The sequence below is a fragment of the Bufo gargarizans genome, chromosome 10 (assembly GCF_014858855.1).
Source record: "Bufo gargarizans isolate SCDJY-AF-19 chromosome 10, ASM1485885v1, whole genome shotgun sequence".
NCBI classification, from domain to species: domain Eukaryota; kingdom Metazoa; phylum Chordata; class Amphibia; order Anura; family Bufonidae; genus Bufo; species Bufo gargarizans.
In genome coordinates, this window is record NC_058089.1 from 56,483,954 (window position 1) to 56,510,486 (window position 26,533).

At 40.7% G+C, this 26,533-nt stretch overlaps 1 protein-coding gene across 1 annotated transcript in view; it reads right to left on the bottom strand.

The window, feature by feature from the left end:
- Positions 1–26,533, bottom strand: part of ANO3 (anoctamin 3) — a 377,782-nt gene that overhangs the window by 46,675 nt on the left and 304,574 nt on the right. Inside the window, exons 3-4 of the mRNA XM_044269272.1 lie at positions 16,960–17,084; positions 12,170–12,226 (exon numbers count right to left, since the gene is read on the bottom strand). Of these exons, the coding sequence (XP_044125207.1) occupies positions 12,170–12,226; positions 16,960–17,084 (182 nt within the window). The remainder of the gene's footprint in view (positions 1–12,169; positions 12,227–16,959; positions 17,085–26,533) is intronic.

Below are 26,533 nucleotides of genomic sequence, written 5' to 3' on the forward strand. Positions count from 1 at the left end.
CCATCCAGGTCCTTATTGGCTGTTTCATCAACTTTAGAAAGTTCTACTTACTTAAATAAAAGCAATAGTAAGCAGAAAGCAAAGATTAGACACCTACGTGAAAGCCAGAACCACAGCTTAGCGCACGATAACTGCCAGCTACTGTTACATGGCTAAAAGCTTCAATAATTATCTACTCTACTCATTGTAAGAAGTTCTCACATATAAGGTATCTTTCATAATTTCAAACTGGCATAGAAGACTACATTTTGTCCATATTTAATTTTAAAATGACATGCCAGCTGCTATGGGACCTTCTAAAAAGGGGTTGCTGCTCTGATTGCCCCCAGCTCTTTTGGGACAGGGAAGGAAGAATCTGAAATCTCCACTCTAGAGGAACTGCATGAGCCGAAAAGCTCAACAAAAAGTGTGTGGAGGGAAAAACAAATACCAAGTTATTATGCTTTGGGTGGCAAAATCTGGAATCATACTGAATGGCCCATGTCAATGTTTGCTATGAGGCCCCATCTCTCCTACATACCATTCTTCATTTCAGTCTACCATGATATTTTAACAACATGCTGTATTCCCCACCAGATCATCCTTTCCTTTCTATTTCCCAAGTCAATCTTTGAGCCCAAGTTCCCCTCTCGGGGCCCCAACTGGACTTTAACTCCATGCATAGCTATTCTGTACTGTGGGAAAGATTTTGTAGTGTAGCTCCACCTTTAAATCTGTTAGAAAGGGAATTGTCTTTCTAGTTTATTTTAAAAGTGGCTGTCTCACAAATAAATATAAAATTTACTTTAATCGAGGTAGATAACACATTACGCCCACTAATATTCTTTTGGTTAACGCTCACTTAATGTGTCTACGTATATCACTAGGATATGCCATTACAATCAGTTAGGTTTGGGTCCCACCTCTGAAATCTTCACCTGTCTCCAGAATGGGTCCCTGAATGAGAAGGAGAGCACCACCACGTATGCACGGTGTGCATTTCCGTTCATTTCTATGGGAGTTTCAAAAATAGCGAGCGTGGCCACTGCTCCATTCACTTTTATGAGATTACCGGAGATAGCAAGGCCACACCTTGTCTATTTTCAGTAGTCCCATGAAATGAATGGAGGATGGTTGCGTGTTCAAGGCTGCTCTCCACTCACTTTTAGGGGTCCCCTTCTGGAGACAGATACGGGTTTCAGAGTTGGCCCAGAGGTGTCCTAGTGATATGCCACCAATTTCTAAGTCTCAAGACCTGAATAAAAGGTTGAGCATTGACTTATAGGATAGATAACCTCTAACAGATGGTGCCAGAGGCAATTTGCATTCCTTTTTCCCAGAGGAGTATGGCATGGCTCATAGACTCCTTACCCGTACTGCCCGCTCTACACAACATGAAATAGTACCCCTCTGAACTACCGCAATCTAGACATGGGAACTTGTTCCTAAATTATTTAAGTTGAACATTTCTTATGTTTTGCATGTTCTAACAGAGTGGATGGAATTTATGGTACAACTCTTTTAATTTAGGGGAATCCAGTCTTTTCTGGGTTAAGGACTCCAATTTCTCATAAAACAAATCCAATACATTACAATATCACACCATGTAAGTGAAACCCATGACACACTGCAGTTCAAAACACAGCCACTGGGTGGTCACACATAGATGTCTACAGGATAAACATCTTGTGACAAAGTATCACAAAATCGTGTTCTTTTCAAAAGCTGATCATCTCGGGACTGACATATCAGGACATGTCCAGCCAAGAAAAGGTAAGGAAGGACACTTCTGTTTTACTGGAGAAAAAAATGTTAAATAGAGTAAATGTATCTTCCAAAGTGTCTAAAGTAGCTGTTTCATTCATGGGCATAGCTACAGTAAGTTGCAGTAGTTAATATGGCATGTCCCAGGAGGTGCCACCAACCATCCATTCGACCACTACATATTTCTGGGAATTTTTGTGCCAGGTGATCTATGCTTCTGCTGTACTGAAGTGATTTTACACTCACTGACTATTTCTCTGATGGTTGTTTGCATGTCCTGTGCATTTATACAGCGACATAACATTTGGATAATAGAGCCATAATTCAGCATAGTCTCTCTAATGTGATCAATACAATTTAATGCCTATAAACCCAAGCAATAACCTACAGCATTGATCTGAACACAGATAAAACATCTGTGGATAAAATCCATTTTACATTTTACCAAAATTATTAACCCCTTCTGATTTTTTTTCTTCCTACCTTCCAAGAGCCATAGCGTAGTTTATTTTTTAATTTACATATTACATACATGACATATGTATGAGGGCTTTTTTTGTTTTTCAGAACAAGTTGTATTTTTTATTAATAGCGCCATTCAATAAACCATATAAAGCATTGAAAAAGTTTCAATTTTTTGTGGGGTGGTGGTGGTTTTGAGGAAAAAAAACAAATGCAATTTCATTAATGTTTTGTGGCGTTCGCAATGTGAAAATGACACGTTAAAGGGGCTTTCCCATCTCAACATTTGTGGCATATCGCTAGGATATGTCATCAATGCCAGATAGTTCTGGGTCCCACTATGGGACCTGCGCCTATCTCCATAGTGAAGGAGAGCACACCTGACAACTAACTTTCTCTGCTACCTGTTCTGACCTTAGCCTGTTCTTTGTATTGACCCATTCCCACTTGCCCTGACCTTGTACTTGTTTCCTCTACTCTTTTGTATGCTGCCTGCCCTGACCTCAGCCTGTTTCCTGGCTGCAACTATAGCCTGACATTTCAGTGCTTCACACCGGTGTCTCTGGTTCCCGTGGGTCAGCTATCAACTACACTAGGAATATCTCAAGAGGTAGCAGCCTGGTTATCCCCTGCAGCAAACACCAGATCCCTGCAAAGTGGTTAAGGGGTAAAAAGCCAGGGGACTGCCAGAACAACACCTCTAGAGGAAGCCCAAAGCCAAACCAGTCCACACTGTGTCGTGGCATAAGGAACAATGTACACAAAAACTGAACCAAAGTTTCGGTGCCAACTAAGCCAACTAATTGGTGATGCAAAGTTAGGCAAAAGATGTACCACATTTATTACATAGTGCAAACTGTGATCAATATTTACACTAAATATTGAAAAGGGTAATAAATCTGTTTATAATATAGTCAGTTTATCCTGGAGAGTTCCTTTCATTATTCCTTTTGCCTAATGCAGAAAGCTCCTATGACAGAGCACAAGTTAATGAGTTTCTATAATTAACAAATTACAGTAATACCAAATATAATAATATTGATTTACTTATTACATCCATTTCCCTTATGGATTTCTATTAGCATGAAAGTAAAATACACGTTAAACAGGAAAGCTTTGTAAATATAACAGAAGCCAATCTGTAGACATCGTTTTGGAAGCATTTACCCCTTATCCAATTTTATGTCTGATATGCAAATCCTTAAAATCTTATTGGCTTCTCGATGCATCTGTTCTGAAACGTGCAACATCCATTACTGTGAATTGCTTTTGACTGGAGCTTTATGCTGTTTGTTAGTGTGTTATAATTCTTGTTTTATGTTTCTTTTGGAGAATACGTGTGCAGTTTTATGGAAACATTATAACGTGGCTCATTTAAAAAGGTAAATCATAACAGAATTTCAAGATAATTGTTTGCTGTTTAGAGCTCATTTACATCTGGTATGGATGCACAGTCAGATTATACCCCTGTGGGCAGATGATTTGCATGAGTTGGAAGGGTTAATGGGGTTATTCTGGGACCAAGACAATAATAGCAGCATGCATGTGTGTTGGGTATGAGAGTGCCCATGCTGGCGGAGAGTAGGGCTTACTGTAACATGTTAGCAATATGCTTCAAAAGACAGAGTAGGTTAGTTGAGCACTATATGGCAGTATTATTATGTGAAATTATAGTGATATTATTCAGTCATGGTATAGCTATGTTATTCACTCAAGGTACGGCAATATTATTTGGTCTCAGTATTACGATATTATTTGGAGGTAAAATACTGGTATTATTCATTTACAGCATAGAATTGTTATTCAGTTACGGTGCAACCGCTTAGGGCGGGTTCACATCACCGTTATGAATTCCGTTATTGCTTCCCATTATAACGCAAAATAGCCGAATTCGTAAGATGGAATTCAAAACTGAAGCCTTTAGAGGCATTCCGTTTTGATCCGTCATAATAGAAGTCTACGGGCAGCATAACGGATCCATCTGGTTTCCGTTATGTAGGACGGAAAAGGAAGTCCTGTCGACAGGACTTTCTTTTTAGTCCTGCATGAAGGAAACCAGACGGATCCGTTATGCTGCCCATAGACTTCTATTATGACGGATCAAAACAAAATGCCTGTAAAGGCTTCCGTTTTGAATTCCATCTTACGAATTCCAGTATTTTCCGTTATAACCATGGTATAATGGAAAGCAATAACGGAATTCATGACGCAGATGTAAACCTGCCCTTAGTCACTGTCTGGAGGTAACACTCAGACACTGCCGGGGGCTGTATTATCTGGTCACTGTGGTTTTATTCATTTATATTGTGATTGTATTGTTTGTCCGCTGTATGGCTGAACTATTTGGACACTGTATAGTTTAGTCACTGTATGGCTGTATTATCCAGTAATGGTATAATGGTATTATTGGTGTGTAATACATGTATTTATTTTATATGGTTATGAAATTCTCACAATGATTTAAATCAAGTGCTCAGGTGTTAGGTTATATTTTGGTTTTATTGTAGATCATTATATAGAAATATTTGGGTTAGAAAGGAAAATCTAATGTTATTTTATATATATATATACCATCTTATACTACTCCTTGTGCATCTGCCTTGGGGTCCTCTTAGAAGTCTTCAGATTCTAACAACACCCCTGGGAAGAATGGTTTACTGATAGTTAACCCTTGCCTGATCTGTTTCAGTATATGTTTTACTGTACATAATGTTTTACACAAAAATAATATCAGACAGTGCATTTCATTCAGCCTGTTTGGTGGTAGTGGTTCAGAATGTAAAAAGAAAACAATGCAGAAAGCGAATGCAATGGAATGCAGAATGTGAACGTGGTCCTAATCTGTGCATGAATATTTTAATGGCTGTCAATGAAATCTACTAAGTGGTGTGTATTGATGTATAGCGTTATTCGTGTTCATAAAAAAAGAGGCAAAAACTGTGATAGATAGATTAGATAGGTGATATATAAATAGATAGATAGATAGATATAGACAGACGAACAGACAGATAGACAAATATTTAAATAGAAATCAATATATACTATAGATGTGAGATAGAATAGAAAGTTATAGATAGGTTATAGATAGATAGATAGACAGACCGATAGATAATAGACAAATATTTAGATCAGTATATATATATATATATATACTGTAGATTTGAGATAGATTTTGTTGTACTTTGTATGTATAATTTTTAATCGATAAAATACTTCAAAGACATCCAAAAGCCTCTGATCAGAATACTAAGAGCAGATGACTTTATAAAAAGCTTTACACTACATTATGGAGAGTAGGAAACACTTCAAAATTCTCCTGAGAAGACAATTCTTTAATATGCAAATGCACATGTTTATTATAAAGGCAACACATCGTGGCTTCTGACGTTCTACATCAGCAAGGTTATTAATCATCCCTTGGTGAGCTGGATAATGAGCGTGTAAGAAGTATTAAAATATATTAAAATCTTACATATCGTAACCTACCATTTCTATAAAATCAATTAGCTATATGGTCTAGGATTTCAAATATATATATATATTTTTTTTATGTATCAAAATGAAACTACTACATGTAATATATAATTATGTTATAAATTAAGTAGTAAAAATATAAATGATTATATTTGCTTATTACAATTATTCTAGTTATTTGAATGTTGGATCACTTTAATGTTTAATATTTACTAGGATTTATAAAAAAAAATATAATAATGTTATAGATGCATATATGTTTGTTTTAAGCAACTTTAATCCATTAATTGCATTGCAATTTTTTATATCTAAAGAAGTATATAGTAGTATATATAGAAGTATCTAAAGAAGTCTAATTAAACGATATAAACAATATATAATAGCTATAAAAATTAATCTAATTTCTACACTGTATACTGTGTCTTATAATGTACAGAAACAGGTATAAAGGCTGTCCTACCATATCATTCATATCCAGCGACTCCATGCTTGTATCCAGAAGAGCTGGGAGATTTGAAAATGTTCCAAGCAGGTTAATCACCTTCCAACTAACCACAGACACACTGCTGTTTTATCCCCAGCCATGAGACTGCTGTACCATTAACTTGATGGTAGGTTTGGACAATTGACTGCAATGGGATTCGCAGAGAGTTTCTCTCCATCCCCAGAGAGACATTTATTTACCCAGCATACAGTACCGTTCTAATGGACACAGAAAGTATATGAGCTATTACTACAAGTATGGAATATTTGATGTATGAGCTTTCCCTATGATGTTATAAATTTATTATCACCTGACCGCACATTAATATCTCATCTGTTATAAAGAGGGCCTCCTAGAACATGTGCTAGGCATGTGTGCCAGAAGCTCTGTGATTATAAAATGCTAGCCTCCTTATCTGTTCCCTGCAGGGTTTTATACTAGGAATGCTAAGCAGTTTTTGTTTCTGGACTTAATGCATCTTTATGTGACATCTCAATAATTCAGATGCTGGGAGTGTAGTCAGCGTTGAAAAAAAAAGAACTTTAGGGATTCAAGAAATGGGACAGGGACCAGTTAGCAGGGTGATGTCAGGCTGAAACATAGGGCCGGTTATTTTGTTGCCCTACATTGAGGACATTGCAAGTTTTCTACTTATCAGTGGAGATAAACAAATTGATTCTAGAGGAATCAGGTTCGATGTGAATTTTGTAAAAATTTGAGTTTCATCTGAATCCAAATTTTGCGTGATTCAGTTCTGGTGAATTCTGGGGAGAGAGAAATAGACGAAGAAAGAGAGAAATAATAAAAAGAAAAAAGTGAAAGACTAGAGAGAAAAAATAGTCCTAGGAGACCTCAGAAGGCTGTACACAAATTTCCAGGCCAATTGGAGCAGTTTCGATTCAGGTTGATTCACTTCGGACATAAATCAAAATGATCAACCCATTTGGCCAAGTTGAAACTGAATTGACCGCTTACTTCATCTCCCCATTTTGAGTACATTGCAAGTTTCTACTGATCAGTAGAGATGAACAAATTGATTCTAGAGGAATCAGGTCCAACATGAATTTTGCAAAAATTCCTATACAGCAGAAGTCTCATATTATATATATATATATTTTTTTTTTGTAACTGGCCATGCAGCTATATAGTGTAGTGGTTAAGGTTCTTGGCTGTAATGTAGAAGGTTGTGAGTGCAAATCCCGCCAGAAACATTTTGGAAATAGAAGCTAAATTAAATTTAAATACACTGGGTGTCCCAAAGCACTGATTCCATATATGGACATAGCTATATATGGAGTCAGACCAGGGACTCCTAAGCAGAACTAGAGTCCCGACACCCTCCCCTCTTCAGAGCAGGGGATGCCTGGTTTAATGTTCAGGTTCTCCCATTGACTTCCATTGTGCTCGGGTGCTCTGTCGAGCATCGCAAAGTGTTCTACTTCAGCACCAGAGCACACAAGCACTTTGCTGCTCGACCAACACTAGTATAGAGCATAGTTGCCAAAGTTTGGAAACCTTGATCCAAAAGGTTTGTTACATGAGGGGAAATTTCTTCATGCTCTTCTTACAGCAGACATTGCACTCTTTACTGACATTGTCTGAGGATCCCACAGTTAAAACCCATATGTCCAGCACCTTTTACTGACACGCCCCCCTTATTTTGTGTCTGTGTGCCAAGGAGGCATCTGATACAGCCCCAGTGCCGCACACAATTAGGGCTCCACTCTAGAAGGCACCGGGAGGCCACCCAACTATTTCAGGATTCTGTAAAGCCAACTCTATTGGACATTCTGGCAGAGTTGTCAAACATTGTATAGAGTTTATGTCTCCACTGTGTATATCAGGCTGACCTACTATAAAAGGAGTTTTCCATATATGTTATTGGGGAGGGGAGAGGTGGCCCTTTTCCCTCTCAAGACAACTCTGCATACAGGCCCATTAATCTATTACACAGAAGGCCATTTACAGACGTGTCCCCCTTTACCTTAGTTCTAGCATGGTTCATAATTCTGATTTCTCATGAAACCAGTTCAATACAACATCGCAACATGCTTCAGAGGCTGCAGTGCACAACACAACCACCGGGTGGCCACACATAGATACATATAGGATAGATATCTTGTCACACAATATCACTAAATCAGGTTTCCTAATGCAGCTTTGAAAGCCAAAATTAGGAGAGAACTAAAAAAAGAAGAGGCATTGTATCTGTCTATAATATTCCTGCTCTCTATATGATTCACTCATGATTCTGGTTTCCAAAACTTCAACAAGAAATCAGACCATGTGGTTGTACCCTTACAGCTTAAAGGGTTATTCCCATCTCAGCCATTGATGGCATATTGCTAGGATATGCCATCAATATCAGGTAGTTGCGGGTCCCACCCTAGGGACCTGCTCCTACTCTAGAATCAACACCTCGCATGCATGTTGTGCTCTCCATTTACTACTATGAAAGTTTTGAAAATAGCCAAGAGAACACTATTTCCCATAGCAGTGAATGGAGAGCGTACAACCTAATATACCAGAGTCCACAGAAAATCTACTACTAAACGAGATAGACGAGGCGGCAAATCATAATGAGGTGGTTATTATGGGGGACTTCAACTACCCAGATATAGACTGGGAAACTGAAACTTGTATATCTCATAAAGGAAACAGATTCTTGGCAATAACCAAAGACAATTACCTCTCCCAACTGGTTCAGGACCCGACTAGAGGGATGGCCATACTGGACTTAGTATTAACCAATAGGCCTGACAGAACAACAGATGTGCAGGTTGGGGGACACCTGGGAAATAGTGACCACAAAGTAATAACCTTCCATTATCATTCAAGAGAACGTTTCTACAGGGAGGAACAAAAATACCAAACTTCAAAAAAGCTAAATTTAGCCAACTAAGAGAGGCCATAGGCCTAATTAACTGGAACAAAGTCCTCACAAATAAAAATGCAGCCACAAAATGGGATATCTTTAAAAGCATCCTAAAATCTCATTGTGAGAGGTACATACCGTATGGGAATAAAAGGTTAAGGAACAAAAAGAAACCAATGTGGATAAACAGAACTGTAAAGAAAGCAATAAATGACAAAAAGAAAGCATATCATTCACTGAAACAGGAGGGGAGCACGGAAGCACTGAAAAACTATAAGGAAAAAAATAGAACATGTAAAAAACAAATAAAAGCGGCCAAACTAGAGACTGAGAGATTAATTGCCAAAGAGAGGAAAGCTAACCCTAAAATGTTTTTCAATTATATAAATGTTAAAAAGTATAAATCTGAAGGTGTCGGCCCGTTAAAGAGTAATGAGGGGGGAGTCGCAGAGAGTGACGAGGAGAAAGCAAAGCTGTTAAATATTTTTTCTCCAATGTATTCACTGAGGAAAATAAACTGTCAGATGACATGCCGAATGTTGAAATAAATTCCACATTAAAAGTGTCCTGTCTGACCCAGGAAGAAGTGCAACAGCGACTTAAAAAGATTAAAATAGACAAATCGCCAGGACCGGATGGCATACACCCCTGTATCCTAAGGGAATTAAGTAATGTCATAGCCAGACCCTTATTTCTGATATTTGCAGATTCTATATTGACAGGGAATGTCCCACAGGATTGGCGCATGGCAAATGTGGTGCCAATATTCAAAAAGGGTCCAAAAACAGAGCCTGGAAACTATAGGCCGGTAAGTTTAACATCTGTTGTGGGTAAACTGTTTGAAGGTTTTCTGAGAGATGCTATGTTAGAGCCTCTTAACGAAAACAAGCAAATAACATCATATCAGCATGGCTTTGTGAGGGATCGATCATGTCAAACAAATTTAATCAGTTTCTATGAGGAGGTAAGTTCTAGACTTGACAGCGGTGAATCAATGGATGTCGTCTATCTGGACTTCTCCAAAGCATTTGACACTGTACCACATAAAAGGTTAGTATATAAAATGAGAAGCTCGGACTGGGAGAAAACGTCTGTAAGTGGGTAAGTAACTGGGTCAATGATAGAAAACAGAGGGTGGTTATTAATGGTACACACTCAGATTGGGTCACTGTCACTAGTGGAGTACCTCAGGGGTCAGTATTGGGCCCTATTCTCTTCAATATATTTATTAATGATCTTGTAGAAGGCTTGCATAGTAAAATATCAATTTTTGCAGATGACACTAAACTGTGTAAAGTAATTAACACTGAAGAGGACAGTATACTACTACAGAGGGATCTGGATAGATTGGAGGCTTGGGCAGATAAGTGGCAGATGAGGTTTAACACTGAAAAATGTAAAGTTATGCACATGGGAAGGAATAATGCAAGTCACCCGTACTTATTAAATGGTAAAACACTCGGTAACACTGACATGGAAAAGATCTAGGAAGTTTAATAAACAGCAAACTAAGCTGCAAAAACCAGTGTCAGGCAGCTGCTGCCAAGGCCAATAAGATAATGGGTTGCATCAAAAGGGGCATAGATGCCCGGGATGAGAACATAGTCCTACCACTTTACAAATCGCTAGTCAGACCACACATGGAGTACTGTGTACAGTTCTGGGCTCCTGTGAACAAGGCAGACATAGCAGAGCTGGAGAGGGTCCAGAGGAGGGCAACTAAAGTAATAACTGGAATGGGGCAACTACAGTACCCTGAAAGATTATCAAAATTAGGGTTATTCACTTTAGAAAAAAGACGACTGAGAGGAGATCTAATTAATATGTATAAATATATCAGGGGTCAGTACAGAGATCTATCCCGTCATCTATTTATTCCCAGGACGGTGACTGTGACGAGAGGACATCCTATGCGTCTGGAGGAAAGAAGGTTTGTACACAAACATAGAAAAGGATTCTTTACGGTAAGAGCAGTGAGACTATGGAGCTCTCTGCCTGAGGAGGTGGTGATGGTGAGTACAATAAAAGAGTTCAAGAGGGGCCTGGATGTATTTCTGGAGTGTAATAATATTACAGGCTATAGCCACTAGAGAGGGGTCGTTGATCCAGGGAGTTATTCTGATTGCCTGATTGGAGTCGGGAAGGAATTTTTATTCCCCTAAAGTGAGGAAAATTGGCTTCTACCTCACAGGTTTTTTTTGCCTTCCTCTGGATCAACTTGCAGGATGACAGGCCGAACTGGATGGACAAATGTCTTTTTTCGGCCTTATGTACTATGTTACTATGTTACATATGCATAGCCACATGTCCAGATGTAGCCAAGCCAGCACTCTGCTATTTTTGAATCTCCGATTGAGATGAACAAAGGGTGGCTGCGCATGCATTCACTTTAGGAGGCCTGTTCTGAAAATAGGAGAGGGTTCCAAAGGTGGGACCCACACCTATCTGACATTGATGGCATATCAAAGCAATTGGAATACCCCTTTAATCTATGCTGGAGTCTAGTTTTTTTCCTAAATAACTTTGTCTTCTGAACCACATGTTTCAGCGTCAGCTTAAGACATCTCATATCTTCCATTGGTTAAGTGCTCCCAATACTATGCATCATATCTGCAAGCTCAGCTCTTCCTACCAGATGCCAAGTCAATGTCTTCCACATATAATGAGGTCAAAGTCTCCAATGCTTCTGACACTGGGATGGGCGCTATTATTCCACTTCCATCCGTGAAGAGGCAAAATTTCTTTAAAGGTCTAATGGATGAGTGTAATTTCTCAGTAACAGGAATTTTACGGAAATCTTCCCTGAACTAATCAAAGAATACAGAGAACAGCTTACAGAAGATACCGAAACACCTATTACAGAAAACATACAAAATCAATGCACAGTTTCTTCTATGCAGTGCACTGAACGGCAGACAGGTCATAGTGTATGAGATACACAAGGGCCTGTACTGGGGAGGGGGAGCAGAATTACTGCACATGGAGAAGACTGAAAGCTTCCTACAGTCGTCAGGAGCTGAGACCAACTACTGACACTTCATAAAGTGATAACGACAGAAACTATAATACAGGAATTTACACTAAAATCGTCTGGAGCACAGAGAGCCAGATATTAAGAAATGTCTCCATACCGAGTCTGTGCGCGACGATAACCGCTGCTTCTCCCTGTTCATTGACTCTTCTTTACACTAAAAAAGATTAAGCACATTAATTAATATTAATCATTACTGGTATATACACAATATACAGAGATATAGGTAAATTATGTAGGATAATCTATATATATATAAATATATCGACCATCTATCTTTTCTATTAATCACTCTATTAATCACTCTATCTATCTCTATATTAATATCTCTCTCTCTCTCTCTCTCTCTCTCTCTATATATATATATATATATATATATATATACATACAATTGAAAAAAAGGCAGCACAGCCTGAAGCCAGATATGGTTGCACAGCCCGCTGGGAAAAGCCAATCCCACAATTATAGGTAGGAAAAAGGCAGCAAAAATGTTCTTAATTTTATTTTTGGGAGTGCTGCCTTTTTCCTACATACACACAGTACAGACCAAAAGTTTGGACACACCTTCTCATTTAAAGAGTTTTCTTTATTTTTATGACTATGAAAATTGTAGATTCACACTGAAGGCATCAAAACTATGAATTAACACATGTGGAATTATATACATAACAAAAAAGTGTGAAACAACTGAAAATATGTAATATTCTAGGTTCTTCAAAGTAGCCACCTTTTTGCTTTGATTACTGCTTTCCACACTCTTGGCATTCTCTTGATGAGCTTCAAAAGGTAGTCACCTGAAATGGTTTTCACTTCACAGGTGTGCCCTGTCAGTTTTAATAAGTGGGATTTCTTGCCTTATAAATGGGGTTGGGACCATCAGTTGTGTTGTGGAGAAGTCAGGTGGATACACAGCTGATAGTCCTACTGAATAGACTGTTAGAATTTGTATTATGGCAAGAAAAAAGCAGCTAAGTAAAGAAAAAGAGTGGCCATCATTACTTTAAGAAATGAAGGTCAGTCAGTCCGAAAAATTGGGAAAACTTTGAAAGTGTCCCCAAGTGCAGTCACAAAAACCATCAAGCGCTACAAAGAAACTGGCTCACATGCGGACCGCCCCAGGAAAGGAAGACCAAGAGTCACCTCTGCTGCGGAGGATAGGTTCATCCGAGTCACCAGCCTCAGAAATCGCAGGCTAACAGCAGCTCAGATTAGAGACCAGGTCAATGCCACACAGAGTTCTAGCAGCAGACACATCTCTAGAACAACTGTTAAGAGGAGACTGTGTGAATCAGGCCTTCATGGTAGAATATCTTCTAGGAAACCACTGCTAAGGACAGGCAACAAGCAGAAGAGACTTGTTTGGGCTAAAGAACACAAGGAATAGACATTAGACCAGTGGAAATCTGTGCTTTGGTCTGATGAGTCCAAATTTGAGATCTTTGGTTCAGACCACCATGTCTTTGTGCGACGCAGAAAAGGTGAACGGATGGACTCTACATGCCTAGTTCCCACCGTGAAGCATGGAGGAGGAGGTGTGATGGTGTGGGGGTGCTTTGCTGGTGACACTGTTGGGGATTTATTCAAAATTGAAGGCATACTGAACCAGCATGGCTACCACAGCATCTTGCAGAAAATCTTAAAAATATCAGACCACTATCCGGCGCTGCAGGCATAGAAATCAGTCCTTAAGATGAATAAGATTCTTTTTATTAAGTCAACGCGTTTCAAGGGCGAAGTGTCCCCTTCGTCAGGGTTCTGTATATTGTCCTGACGAAGGGGGCACTTCGCCCTTGAAACGCGTTGACTTAATGAAAAGAATCTTTTTCATCTTAAGGACTGATTTCTATGCCTGCAGCGCCGGATAGTGGTCTGATATTTTTAAGATTTTCTGCATATCTACTTCCATGGAACTATTGGGACAGGAAGAGACCCAGGCAGTAGCACGGCACCCCCTGATGCTGGTGGGGAAAGATACCAGCTAAGACATATACATCTGTTGTGACTCCTCACAACAGAATCCGCTAAGCGAAATACGCACCACAATATTATATTATTTATAAGGCAGTACCACACATGAGGCGCTGTGTTTTTTGTCTTTTTTCTTGTCTACCACAGAATCTTGCAGCAACATGCTATTCCATCCGGTTTGCGTTTAGTTGGACCATCATTTATTTTTCAACAGGACAATGACCCCAAACACACCTCCAGGCTGTGTAAGGGCTATTTGACCATGAAGGAGAGTGATGGGGTGCTGCGCCAGATGACCTGGCCTCCACAGTCACTGGACCTGAACCCAATCGAGATGGTTTGAGGTGAGCTGGACCGCAGAGTGAAGGCAAAAGGGCCAACAAGTGCTAAGCATCTCTGGGAACTCCTTCAAGACTGTTGGAAGACCATTTCAGGTGACTACCTCTTGAAGCTCATCAAGAGAATGCCAAGAGTGTGCAAAGCAGTAATTAAAGCAAAAGGTGGCTGCTTTAAAGAACCTAGAATATGACATATTTTCAGTTGTTTCACACTTTTTTGTATATAATTCCACATGTGTTAATTCATAGTTTTAATGCCTTCAGTGTGAATCTACAATTTTCATAGTCATGAAAATAAAGAAAACTCTTTGAATGAGAAGGTGTGTCCAAACTTTTGGTCTGTACTGTATATATATATATATATATATATATATATATATACAGTGAATATAAAAAGTCTACACACCCCTGTTAAAACGTCAGGTTTCTGTGCTGTAAAAAAAATTTGACAAAGATAAATCATTTCAGAACTTTTTCCACCTTTAATGTGACCTATATACTGTACAACTCAATAGAAAAACAAACTGAAATCTTTTAGGTGGAGGGAAGAAAAAAAAAAATAACTAAAATAATGTTCACTTGGGGTTTGATGACTCCGCGCCCAATGACATACCCCAGGTATTTTGTCTCCTCTAACCCTATCGCACATTTTTTTGGGTTAGTGGTTAGTTCAGTCTTCCGAAGGGAGTCCACTATAGCCTGCACTTTGGGTAGGTGACTTTCCCAGTCGGTACTGTGGATGACATTATCGTCCAGGTAAGCCGAAGTGTACCGACAATGTGGACGAAGCAGAATGTCCATTAGTCATTGAAAAGTGTCAGGGGCACCATGCAGACCAAAGGGTAGTACCTTATATTGATACAGCCCCTCTGGTGTGATGAAGGCAGTTTTCTCTTTGGCAGCTTCTGTAAAGGGTACCTGCCAGTACCCTTTGGTGAGGTCCAAAACAGAAAAATACTGGGCTTGTCCTAACCTCTCGATAAGCGCATCCACCCAGGGCATGGGATATGCATCGAATTTGGAAATCTCGTTTAGTTTACAAAAGTCGTTACAGAACTGTGACGTCCCGTCCTGTTTGGGTATTAAAACTATAGGACTGGCCCACTCACTTTTACACTCCTCAATAACCTCTAGTTGCAGCATCAGCTGCACTTCCTCCAAGATGGCCTGTCGCCGAGCCTCGGGTACCCGGTATGGTTTTAACCGGACTTTTGCCTGAGGCTCAGTGACAATGTCATGCTGAATTGTGGAAGTGAGTCCAGGGACATCCGTGCTCCTGCTGACGAACTCCCTGGCTTTCTAAGTCTATTTAGAGGAGAGGCTGTCAGCAATCTTCACTGTGGCAGCCGCTTACCTTGCATCACACCGAGGGTCCGGAACCTCTTACCCTAGAAAACTCGGCTGCGGGCTGTTGTCAGTACCGGTCTCCCTATCTTTCCAAGGTTTGAGTAAATTCACATGGTAAACCTGCTTCGTCTTTCGCAGCCCTGGCTGTTTTACCTTGTATCTTACCTCTCCAACTTTTTTGATTATTTCGTAGGGTCCCTGCCACCTAGCCAGGAACTTACTGTCCACTGGTCGGTACCAGAACTAAAACCCGATCTCCTGGGTTAAAGATCCAGACCCAAGCCTGCCAATTATAGACCAGACTTTGAGCTCGCTGAGCTGCCTCCATATGCTCTCTTACAAGAGGCAACACTGTTTCCATACGTTCCTGCATCTGGGCGACGTATTCAATAATACTTTTATATGGAGTGGATTGTTGCTCCCATGCCTCTTTGGCTATGTCCAACAGACCACGAGGATGTCGGCCATATAGCAGTTCGAAGGGCGAGAACCCAGTAGATGCCTGGGGCACTTCTCGCACTGCAAACATAAGATAGGGCAGAAGGAGGTCCTAGTCCTTCCCGTCTTTAGACACCACTCTTTTTACCATGTTTTTTAATGTTTGGTTAAACCTTTCTACCAGGCCGTCAGTTTCCGGATGATAAACAAATGTCCGTAGCTATTTGATGTGCAGCAACTTACAGAGTTCCCTTATGACCTTGGACATAAAAGGGGTCACCTGGTAAGTCAGAACCTCTTAAGGTAGCCCCACTCGGGAAAACATCTCCATTAACTCTTTAGCTATAAGTTTGGCCAATGTAGTGGCACCGCCTCCAGATACCGAGTGGCGTAATCTAGGACGACCAAGATGTATCTATCTATCTACCTACCATCTATCTATCTCCTATCTGTTATCTATCTATCCCTTATCTTTCTACAATTCACAAGAAAAGCTCTCATTTCTCCAACTATGACTGCGCTCTGAACATCTGCACTTCACAAAAGCTCCTAATCCAGGTACATTTTACCCATTTTAGGGCCTGAAGCAACTGGCATAAAACCCATTAACCGTGATGATACGTTCCGCAGGCCCGGCTGAGTTTAAATAAAGTTATTGCTGTGGAATGAGTAGCCTGCAGCTTATCCGGCGATCTCCTAGCCATGCTGCGATGGAATTGATTGCTCTCTGTACGTAGGTTGTGTGTACAGAATGTAAAACTTCCACACATATTGATCAGGGATGCAGATTCTGGATTACCTTTTGAGATTTCCGAGAGGCTTGTTTTTGTCTGTTGAGCTTGTGCTGAATGAGCAGAGATTGATCGGTGCGGCAGTCGTACGTTCCATGTTCCGAGTCATCCGTGTAGGTATCTCTTGTAGAATCTAAGTGGGGAACAAATTTGATACATGTGATCTCAGTAAAATCTTATGTGTCCTTAAAGGCATCAAGGATTAGAAAAATAATAATAATGTTTTGTTCAGAAACAGCGCCCCACCTGCTCTTGGGCTGTGTCTGGTACTGCACCTGAAACTCATTCATTTGGGTCAGGCTGAGCAGCATTACCATGTGCAGCCGAAGGACAGGAGTGGTGCCTTTTCTGGACGAAAGCAGCCATGTTTTTCTACCTCTTAAAACCCCTTTAGGATTCCAACCGACAGATAATGAACAGAGAGGCGAACTGTTATACAGTATAGTCCGGTGCAGGTGACGGTAATATAATTGCACTTTAGAGGCTGCAGACCCAAAAGCTTGACCCTCCACCATACACCACCTAGATATTCTGTTGGTTTACTCATGTCCCAGAAATCTTCAAAAGGAGGTGTCACCTCTTCTGACATGTCTGTTTAGGGCTCAAGCACACGGTTGTAGCCGTTTTTGAGGTCCCTAAATCATGGATCCACAAAACACAGATTTCGACCCGAAAACTTTTTCCCACTCCTTCAGAAATGTCTTCTCCTTGTCAGTGTCCTATTTTATCACGGGCAGCGGAACGGACCTACGGATGCAGACAACACATGGCATTCTGTCCGCATCTTTTGCGGCCTCATGAAAAAGAATCAGTCGGCATCTGATCCACAAAAAATGCAGCTCAGATGCAAACCAAAACCATGGTCGTGTGCATGAGGCCTTAGTAACTACTTGTATGCGATCAAGCGGACAACTTCTCGCGCATGCGCCGTGCGCGTCTGTATTCGGCGCATGCACAGTGAATGTCCGACCGCTTCCCTGCTCAGACATCTCCACTGCGCCTGCGCCGATGGAGCACTATGACGTCTGACACCTAATTATGTGAAAACAAAGTGGTAGAAACCCTTTAAAGGGGTTGCCTTATCTAGACCTTCTTCCATTAGCTCTGTTATGGATTATGTACAGTATAGAGAAGCAGTCCCCATCCAGGACCCTCTCAGAGACACTCACAAAGAGCAGTTCATGTGGACCTGGGTTTTCCAGTACTAGGCTTGTGTATATGATTGGTCACCATGTTATATTACATTGGATTTGTTTCTGAGTTCAAATCTTAACCCAATTAAGTGGACATTGCATTATCCTCTGAAAAAACAGTTCCTTCTACTGTACCCACATGTACGTACACCATCATTTCTGAATATGGTAAACTAGAAGAAATTCTGATAGGGCACATACTGTTTCTACATTTGGTGGCTAGTTGCTACTGAGGATTTTTTGTTCCTTGGTCCTCTACATATTGTAATGTGACTAGAGAAAGGAGATATTTGGTCTACAGGAAGCCCAGTTTATAATTTGAAGACTACCAACACTGGAGATTGGAGAACTCCTTAATATTCTAACTGGAAAAGTCTTTCTTGAGTAACTGTTTACTTATTTCAAGGGTTTGTCTAGTTTAGAAACCCCATTTTTAAACACCATATTAGGGAAATCTGGGTTAATAGAAAGGAGACATTTTTAGGATCATCATCTCTTGGCCAGAGTGAAAAGCAGTTACCCTCTGGAGGACCTGTCCTGTCCTGCATTGCACAGACAACTCATTGGATTGAATGGACACTCTGTAATGCTGAATTTCGCCTGTGGTGGCGCTGCAGGGAAAATAAACATTTACATCTTGATTTCTCTAGATGTAAACGTTTGTTAAGGAACATGTGATCTTATCAAGTTAGTCTTCTAAGAAGTAGGGATTGTGGAGTGAAGTACCCCTTTATAGAACAAATCAATAGACTATGTAAAAAAAAAGATAAATGTCACTTGGCTACAAGGTTGAATCTTTAGTGACAGTAATCAGAACACAACACTTGACATAATGTTGTAATGCACAACCTAATGGGTTGTCGAAGATTTTAAAACTGATGATCTATCCTCAAAAATTTGATTCGCCGTTTTTTTGGGGGCGAAATTTGGTTCGATCCGAATATATTCGTGGCGAATTACATTAAAAAATGGCTATTTCCAGGCTGCAGAGAGCCTTTGTAGGGGTGTAGAACACTGTGCCTTGCAGTAACACACATAGGGAGTCTGCTGTGGTAGTGAAATAATACTGTGAGTCAGAATGACCTGCAGATGACAGGCGTCGCTCTTAGAATCACTGCACACTTCACTTATTAGGGCAGTCACGGGGCCAAAACTGACCAAATATCTAAAGTATGAACTCAGCCTTACAGGTCGATGTTAGCGCCAAGAAGAAGCGCACTCTTTTTACACCCTCTTCAGCTGATTCCTCATAGATGTCTACAGAACCTGTTCTATTAAACGCTTATACAAGTAGAGCCCCTCCCCCCCGACAGAGTGGAGAGGGTGTCAGCAGTAAGTTTGTGATGACGTCACTGATTATTTTGCCCTTCCTCTGATCCGTCAGAACAATAACCCACAAAAAACAGATCCTGTCTGTGGAGCATCCGCCTTCACTCAGTCAGCATTTGCTCAGTATTCCATGAGTATTGCTAAAGTCCCCCCCAAAAAACTGGAGTGGATCCAAAACAGAGATGACACGTGAATGGAATATTTGCATGTCTTCTGTGTTTTGTACCTACTCCTGCTTTTGCAGCGGCGCCCGGGGATCTCACTGAACTTACTATTATCCCTGGGCGCCGCTCCGTTCTCCTGCTAAGTTATAGTAGGCAGAGATTTCAGTCACTAAGTTATAGTAGGCGGAGTCTGCCCTTGTTCTGCTGTAGCGCTGGCCAATCGCAGCGCAGAGCTCACAGCCTGGGAGGTTATTTTCTCCCAGGCTGTGAGCTCTGCGATGCGATTGGCCAGCGCTACAGCAGAACAAGGGCAGACTCCGCCTACTATAACTTAGTGACCGAAGATACCGGAGGGCATAGCAGGAGAACGGAGCGGTGCCCGGGGATATTAGTAAGTGCAGTGAGATCCCCGGGCGCCGCTCTCCATGTCTGTATACTTAGTTCACAATGTCAGGATCGGTGAAAGGTCCTCTTTAAAAACACGATTTAATAATCCACGTTCTCCGGCACAAAAGGCTTAGCAAATTGATTGTCCGTGAATTTCCCTCGAAGATTGGGATAATATATTGGCGAATTTAAGTTTACTTATAATTTTAATCAAGTTTTGGTTCAATTTAATTTTCTATATTTAATATATATATATATATACACACTCACCTAAAGAATTATTAGGAACACCATACTAATACGGTGTTGGACCCCCTTTTGCCTTCAGAACTGCCTTAATTCTACGTGGCATTGATTCAACAAGGTGCTGATAGCATTCTTTAGAAATGTTGGCCCATATTGATAGGATAGCATCTTGCAGTTGATGAAGATTTGAGGGATGCACATCCAGGGCACGAAGCTCCCGTTCCACCACATCCCAAAGATGCTCTATTGGGTTGAGATCTGGTGACTGTGGGGGCCATTTTAGTACAGTGAACTCATTGTCATGTTCAAGAAACCAATTTGAAATGATTTGAGCTTTGTGACATGGTGCATTATCCTGCTGGAAGTAGCCATCAGAGGATGGGTACATGGTGGTCATGAAGGGATGGACATGGTCAGAAACAATGCTCAGGTAGCCCGTGGCATTTAAACGATGGCCAATTGGCACTAAGGGGCCTAAAGTGTGCCCAGAAAACATCCCCCATACCATTACACCACCACCACCAGCCTACACAGTGGTAACAAGGCATGATGGATACATGTTCTCTTTCTGTTTACGCCAAATTCGGACTCTACCATTTGAATGTCTCAACAGAAATCAAGACTCATCAGACCAGGCAACATTTTTCCAGTCTTCAACAGTCCAATTTTGGTGAGCTCGTGCAAATTGTAGCCTCTTTTTCCTATTTGCAGTGGAGATGAGTAGTACCCGGTGGGGTCTTCTGCTGTTGTAGCCCACCTTTCTTTCCCATTCTGACATTCAGTTTGGAGTTCAGCAGATTGTCTTGACCAGGACCACAACCCTACATGCATTGAAGCAACTGCCATGTGATTGGTTGACTAGATAATCGCATTAATGAGAAATAGAACAGGTGTTCCTAATAATTCTTTAGGTGAGTGTATATATATATATATATATATATATATATATATATATGAAAGGATATATCAGCTTTCTAGGCCGTACTGTTCCTGAGATATTCCCAAAAAATGACCTGCATTATCCAATACAAGCCTGCCAGCCTTTCACTTAAATCCTAACTGCCATACACATGGTCACATGTCCCTTATCAGCCAATAGAAGCTCACAGGTCCTACTCCAGGTTGCCATAACAACTGATCACAGGTTTTAGCAGTTCGCAGGTCCTTAAATATTCAGTCATATGACGTATGACGGCACAACTACACTGCTACATGCATAAGGGGCAGGGGCCACTATTAAACGGATGGGCGCTGTGGAGTTCACTGATAAAGGGGTGGCCACTGTAAAAGTCACTGTTAAAAGGGCGGTCACTGTTAAAGGGGCGGCCACTGTGAAAGTCATTATTAAGCGGTGGTCATTGTTAAAGGGGCGGCGACTGTAAAAGTCACCGTTAAAGGGGCGGTCACTGTTAAAGGGGCGGTCACTGTTAAGTGCACCAGTGAAGTGCGTATATTTTTTTCTTTCTGTACGCTTTCAACACATATGACTGCAGAAGTGAACTGAGAATATATTTTTCTTGTTTGAAAAGATATAAGCCAATAAAGGCTTTTCAACATAGCCCTTGCACCACAAGAACAAATTGCTGGAATCTCAGAGCTGTATAATGGCTATTTGGATTCCCAATACAGTAATCTTTCTCTTCACTTGTAAATCGCTTTTTTTTAGCACTGTTCCTAGCGCTTTCTGACGTATCTCGCTGCACTAAGATGTTGTGAAATGATTTCTCCCTATCCTTTCCCTGCACTTCTAAATATTTTTTTCAGTGTTTTTTTCACAATCAGGTTTTTCCAATTGCTGTCCCTAGCGCCTTCTCACATTTGTCACTGCACTCAGAACGCTTGAAAGCGTCTGCTGCTGCCGTATTTATACGGATGTGACATCATAGGGCTGGCTGACTGCTGCATGGCATTATGGGTCATCCCGCCTTCCCAGAGTTCCTTGCCCCATGTCCTCACACATGTAGCCACCATTTTAGGAAAAATTGTGATTAGTTACCCCGGAGCGCGAGGAAATTTGCATTCGTTGCAAATCAAATTTTTCCTGAAATTTGGATCTAATTCCTCTTTGTCTGATTCGACTCAGCTATTCCTAGTCATCAATATCAGATCGGCAGGGGGTCTGACACCCGGCACCCCCGCTTATCAGCTGTTTGAAGAGGCCATGACGCTTGTGACGTCTTCCTATGCCAGTGACGTCACATTCGCCAGTCACATGACCTAGATGCAGCTTAGTCCCATTCTAGTGATTGGGCTGAGCTGCAATATGAAGCACAGACACTACCTAATGGATGGCACTGTCCTTAGTAAGCTGCAAGGAGGCCACAAGCGCTGACCGGAGCGGCACAGCCTCTTCAAACAGCTGGTTAATAGGGGTGCCTGGTGTTGGACACTTGATAATCTGTTATTATTCAAAAATCCTTTTAAAACAAGGACTAGGCAAATCTAAAACAGCTTTAGATCTCTTGAACATTTTAGATTTTCACTTGTCGTTGAGTTTCTGGTCATTCAATTGTTTTAAATTTTTATTTACAACCAATATGCTTGGCTATTTGAAGGATGTTATTATTGGGAAATTAAGTTTGTACTTTATACCAGATATCATTTTGTTGACCAAGGTCTTCCACCTTTGACTCTGCAGACTATCCCTAATATTAATTTGAAAATTGGAAATGGAAATTGAAGCTACTTGGATACTATTGTTTTTCAGATGTTTCTTCTTGTTGCTTTCTGGATGATGTTTGAAGCCTTGGTGAAATGATCAACTCTTCATCTTTGATGAAGTCTCAAAACCTTATACATTGAATTTTTTTAAACTTTATGGGTGAATGCATTTTAACTTTTTTGCAACATTAACTTTAGAATTTCTGGTTACCGCCTAAAGGGGTTTTCCCATCTAGACATTTATGATAAGATATGCCATAAATATCATGAATGAAGAGCACCCCATGTATGTGCAGTGTCCTCTCCATTCACTGCTATGGGACTTTCCAAAATTTCCAAGTGAACAAGCTCAGCTATTTTGGAAACTCCCATAAAAGTGAATGGAGAGGACATTATGCATGCATGGCTACTGGCTACCCCTCTGTTCACCTGCTATGGGACATCTGAAAGTAGGAGATCTAGCTCTTGACTATTTTTGGAAGTCCCATACAGTGAATTGAGAAAGCCGTGCATGTATGACTTGCTCTCTATTCACAGTGGAGTTTTTTCCTGAGAGAGGAGCAGTTCCAAGAGTTAGGACTTGCAATTATTGGGCATACATGGGACATTCCCTTTAAATGTGGTCATTTAGTTTGAATGAGTAACCAAGGGGTGCATGAGGGACTTACTTATGATACCAAAAAACACCATCCCTCAATAATTCATGAACCATGTTATGTGTGCAGGTTCCATCATACAATTTTCCAGCTAGTGTGACCTATCGCTAATAATAGCTGAAAATGAAAGGGTACAAATACTTTCCTACACAAATATCAATGCAATATTAATAAGAATCTAGAGACATAGTCTACATTATCTTGATGACGACTTGCTCTGACCTTTAGATGTTTTTGGTTTGAGGTTCACAAGCATAGTTTCCCTTTGGGATAAAACGTCATTAATGTACTTATTATGTGACAGACATTGTGGAAAAATCACAGCCCCCAAGCTGAACAGCTGGGGAATCCTGACTAACCATCTAATGATGCATCTGGAACAATTCCTCCTGTGCCTAATTTACAGTCCCCAGAGTGCAATCAGGTACAAGGATCCTTATCAACACCTCCTCTACCATGGTCACCCACCCGTTCCTTGAAAACATATTTCTGTTCTTAGTCAACAAAGGTAAAAATAATCCTCTGTTTAAATAAATACAATGATGGGATCACCGTGAACTTGTGGTGTGTCTCCGGAGTCCATATGGTGGCACAGAGTCCCTATGGTTCTGTAGTATGGAGCTGTAGACAGTAAGAACTCGGCTATTTTCAGAACTCCTGTAGTGGTGAATAGGAACGTAGCTGCACTTGTGTGGTGCACTCTCCTGTATTTCTAGGGCCCGTTCTGGAGATACGAACTAGTGATATGCCATCAATGTCTGAGATGGAAATACCCCTTTTAGCCCTGTGCCAGTGCAAAGGGGTCCAAGCAATCCATACTGTATTTTGAAAATATTGCTCTCCTAGAAAGAATATTCTTAGGGATGATTATGATTAGTTCTGTAATATGGCATCAGATAGTATTTGGTCTGATAAATTTCAATCATCGAATACAAAGGTACAAATCACCTGATAATCTACTATGGCTCAGAGCAGCTCTGAGGTTATATGGCCATAGACATGAGCTTAAACTTTAAGGTGAATTCTTCTAAGCAACCGAATGGAGAATTTGCCATCATATGATATTAATCTATTCTACATTTGTTAATAGTTCTTCCTCCTCATGTGCTTTTATGTTGTATATATTGCGACACAGTGAGGGGTTGTATCTAGCAAGGCAGGTATTTTCCTCCTAGCATGTGCGGCTAGGCTTGTTTCCAGCCAGGTGAGGTCAAATACTGGACCGGAGTTTAAGTGCGGGTCCGGGTTTTGGCAACACCTGGCTGTCCTTAAATAGGCAGCTGGGCTTAGCAGAGATGTCTCTGTTTTGGGATCTGAGGCTTTGTGCCATGCTGGAGGGCTGAAAGCTAGCTGCAAGCTGGGGAAACAGGCTCCCTAAAGCCTGCTGTGGACTACTGGAGATAGAACTGCCAGCAAGGTGACTTGTGTTATATGAACTTTCCATTGTGTGTGAATTAACACCAAGACTGCAAAGCTATGTGCTGTTTTGTGCAATTGCTTCAAGTGTGAATAAACCCTGACGTTTTGAGTTAAGAACTTGTATTTTGCCTCTGTACTGCGCCCGCTTACCCTATCTACCAGAGCGAAACCCCACAATATATAACAATTACAAGAGGATGCAAAATAGTAGAGTACGGCAACACATTCAGGTTTCTTGATGCAGCTCTGGAAGCCAAAACGAAGAGTGAATGGTAAAAAGAGAGAAAGTATAAACGACAGATATGACTTCTCCTCCTTTTTGAATTGACTCCAAGTTTTGGCTTCCAAGACTACATCAAGAAACCATAATGTGGCCGTACCTTAGGATTTCAACAAGGCAATCATCACATTGGCTATTTTGTTTCTTATTATATGAAAATTGAGCAGATGGTAATTGTCTTATCTGGTCCTGAAACATCTTTATGAGGATGTGCTGCTTAACTCAGATAATAGAGTGCACCACTTCTAAAAATTAATAACCTATCTGGAAATGATTGAGCTCAGATTCGGTATTTGAGGTAGGCAGAACATTTCAGTATGATGTTTATGGGAGGCATCAATAGCCTTCCAGCTATCTACCGCAATGTGTAATATAATAAAATATGTTGTGTTACTTGTGTAGTATTTGTGTCAGTGCTTGCATTAAAAAAAAAACTGCACAAATTCAGCACATCAGGTTCCATGAAACTGATCCAAAAGATGCTTGAATTCTTGATGCCATGCCAAGAAGAATAATCCCAGCTAAACTATGTGGTTTTGAGAATCATCTCAGCTTGTCAATATCAATTTGCAGGACTGATTATATGAAGCCTTGATTGTGTTCCTTTTCTAGATTAAAGGGCACTCACAAGTAACGTTCAATAAAATTGGGAGGCTGAAGGAACATTCATCCACTACCAAGGATTTTGTTTTAAACATCTTAAAAATGTAATATAAAGTGGGAAAGGAAAAGATTTTTATAAAGAAATATATCCGGGAAATGTTCAGCATTTGCATCACTGAAGAAGGTAGAGTGTGAAGTAAGAAGGGACTTCTATTTCTCTGAGATGATATTTTTTACTTAGTAGGTGTAAGGAAGCCCTTGTGTTTAGAGTTGAGCGAACACCTGGATGTTCGGGTTCGAGAAGTTCGGCCAAACTTCCCGAAAATGTTCGGGTTCGGGATCCGAACCTGATCCGAACTTCGTCCCGAACCCGAACCCCATTGAAGTCAATGGGGACCCAAACTTTTCGGCACTAAAACGGCTGTAAAACAGCCCAGGAAAGGGCTAGAGGGCTGCAAAAGGCAGCAACATGTAGGTAAATCCCCTGCAAACAAATGTGGATAGGGAAATGAATTAAAATAAAAATTAAATAAATAAAAATTAACCAAAATCAATTGGAGAGAGGTCACATAGCAGAGAATCTGGCTTCCCGTCACCCACCACTGGAACAGTCCATTCTCAGATATTTAGGCCCCGGCACCCAG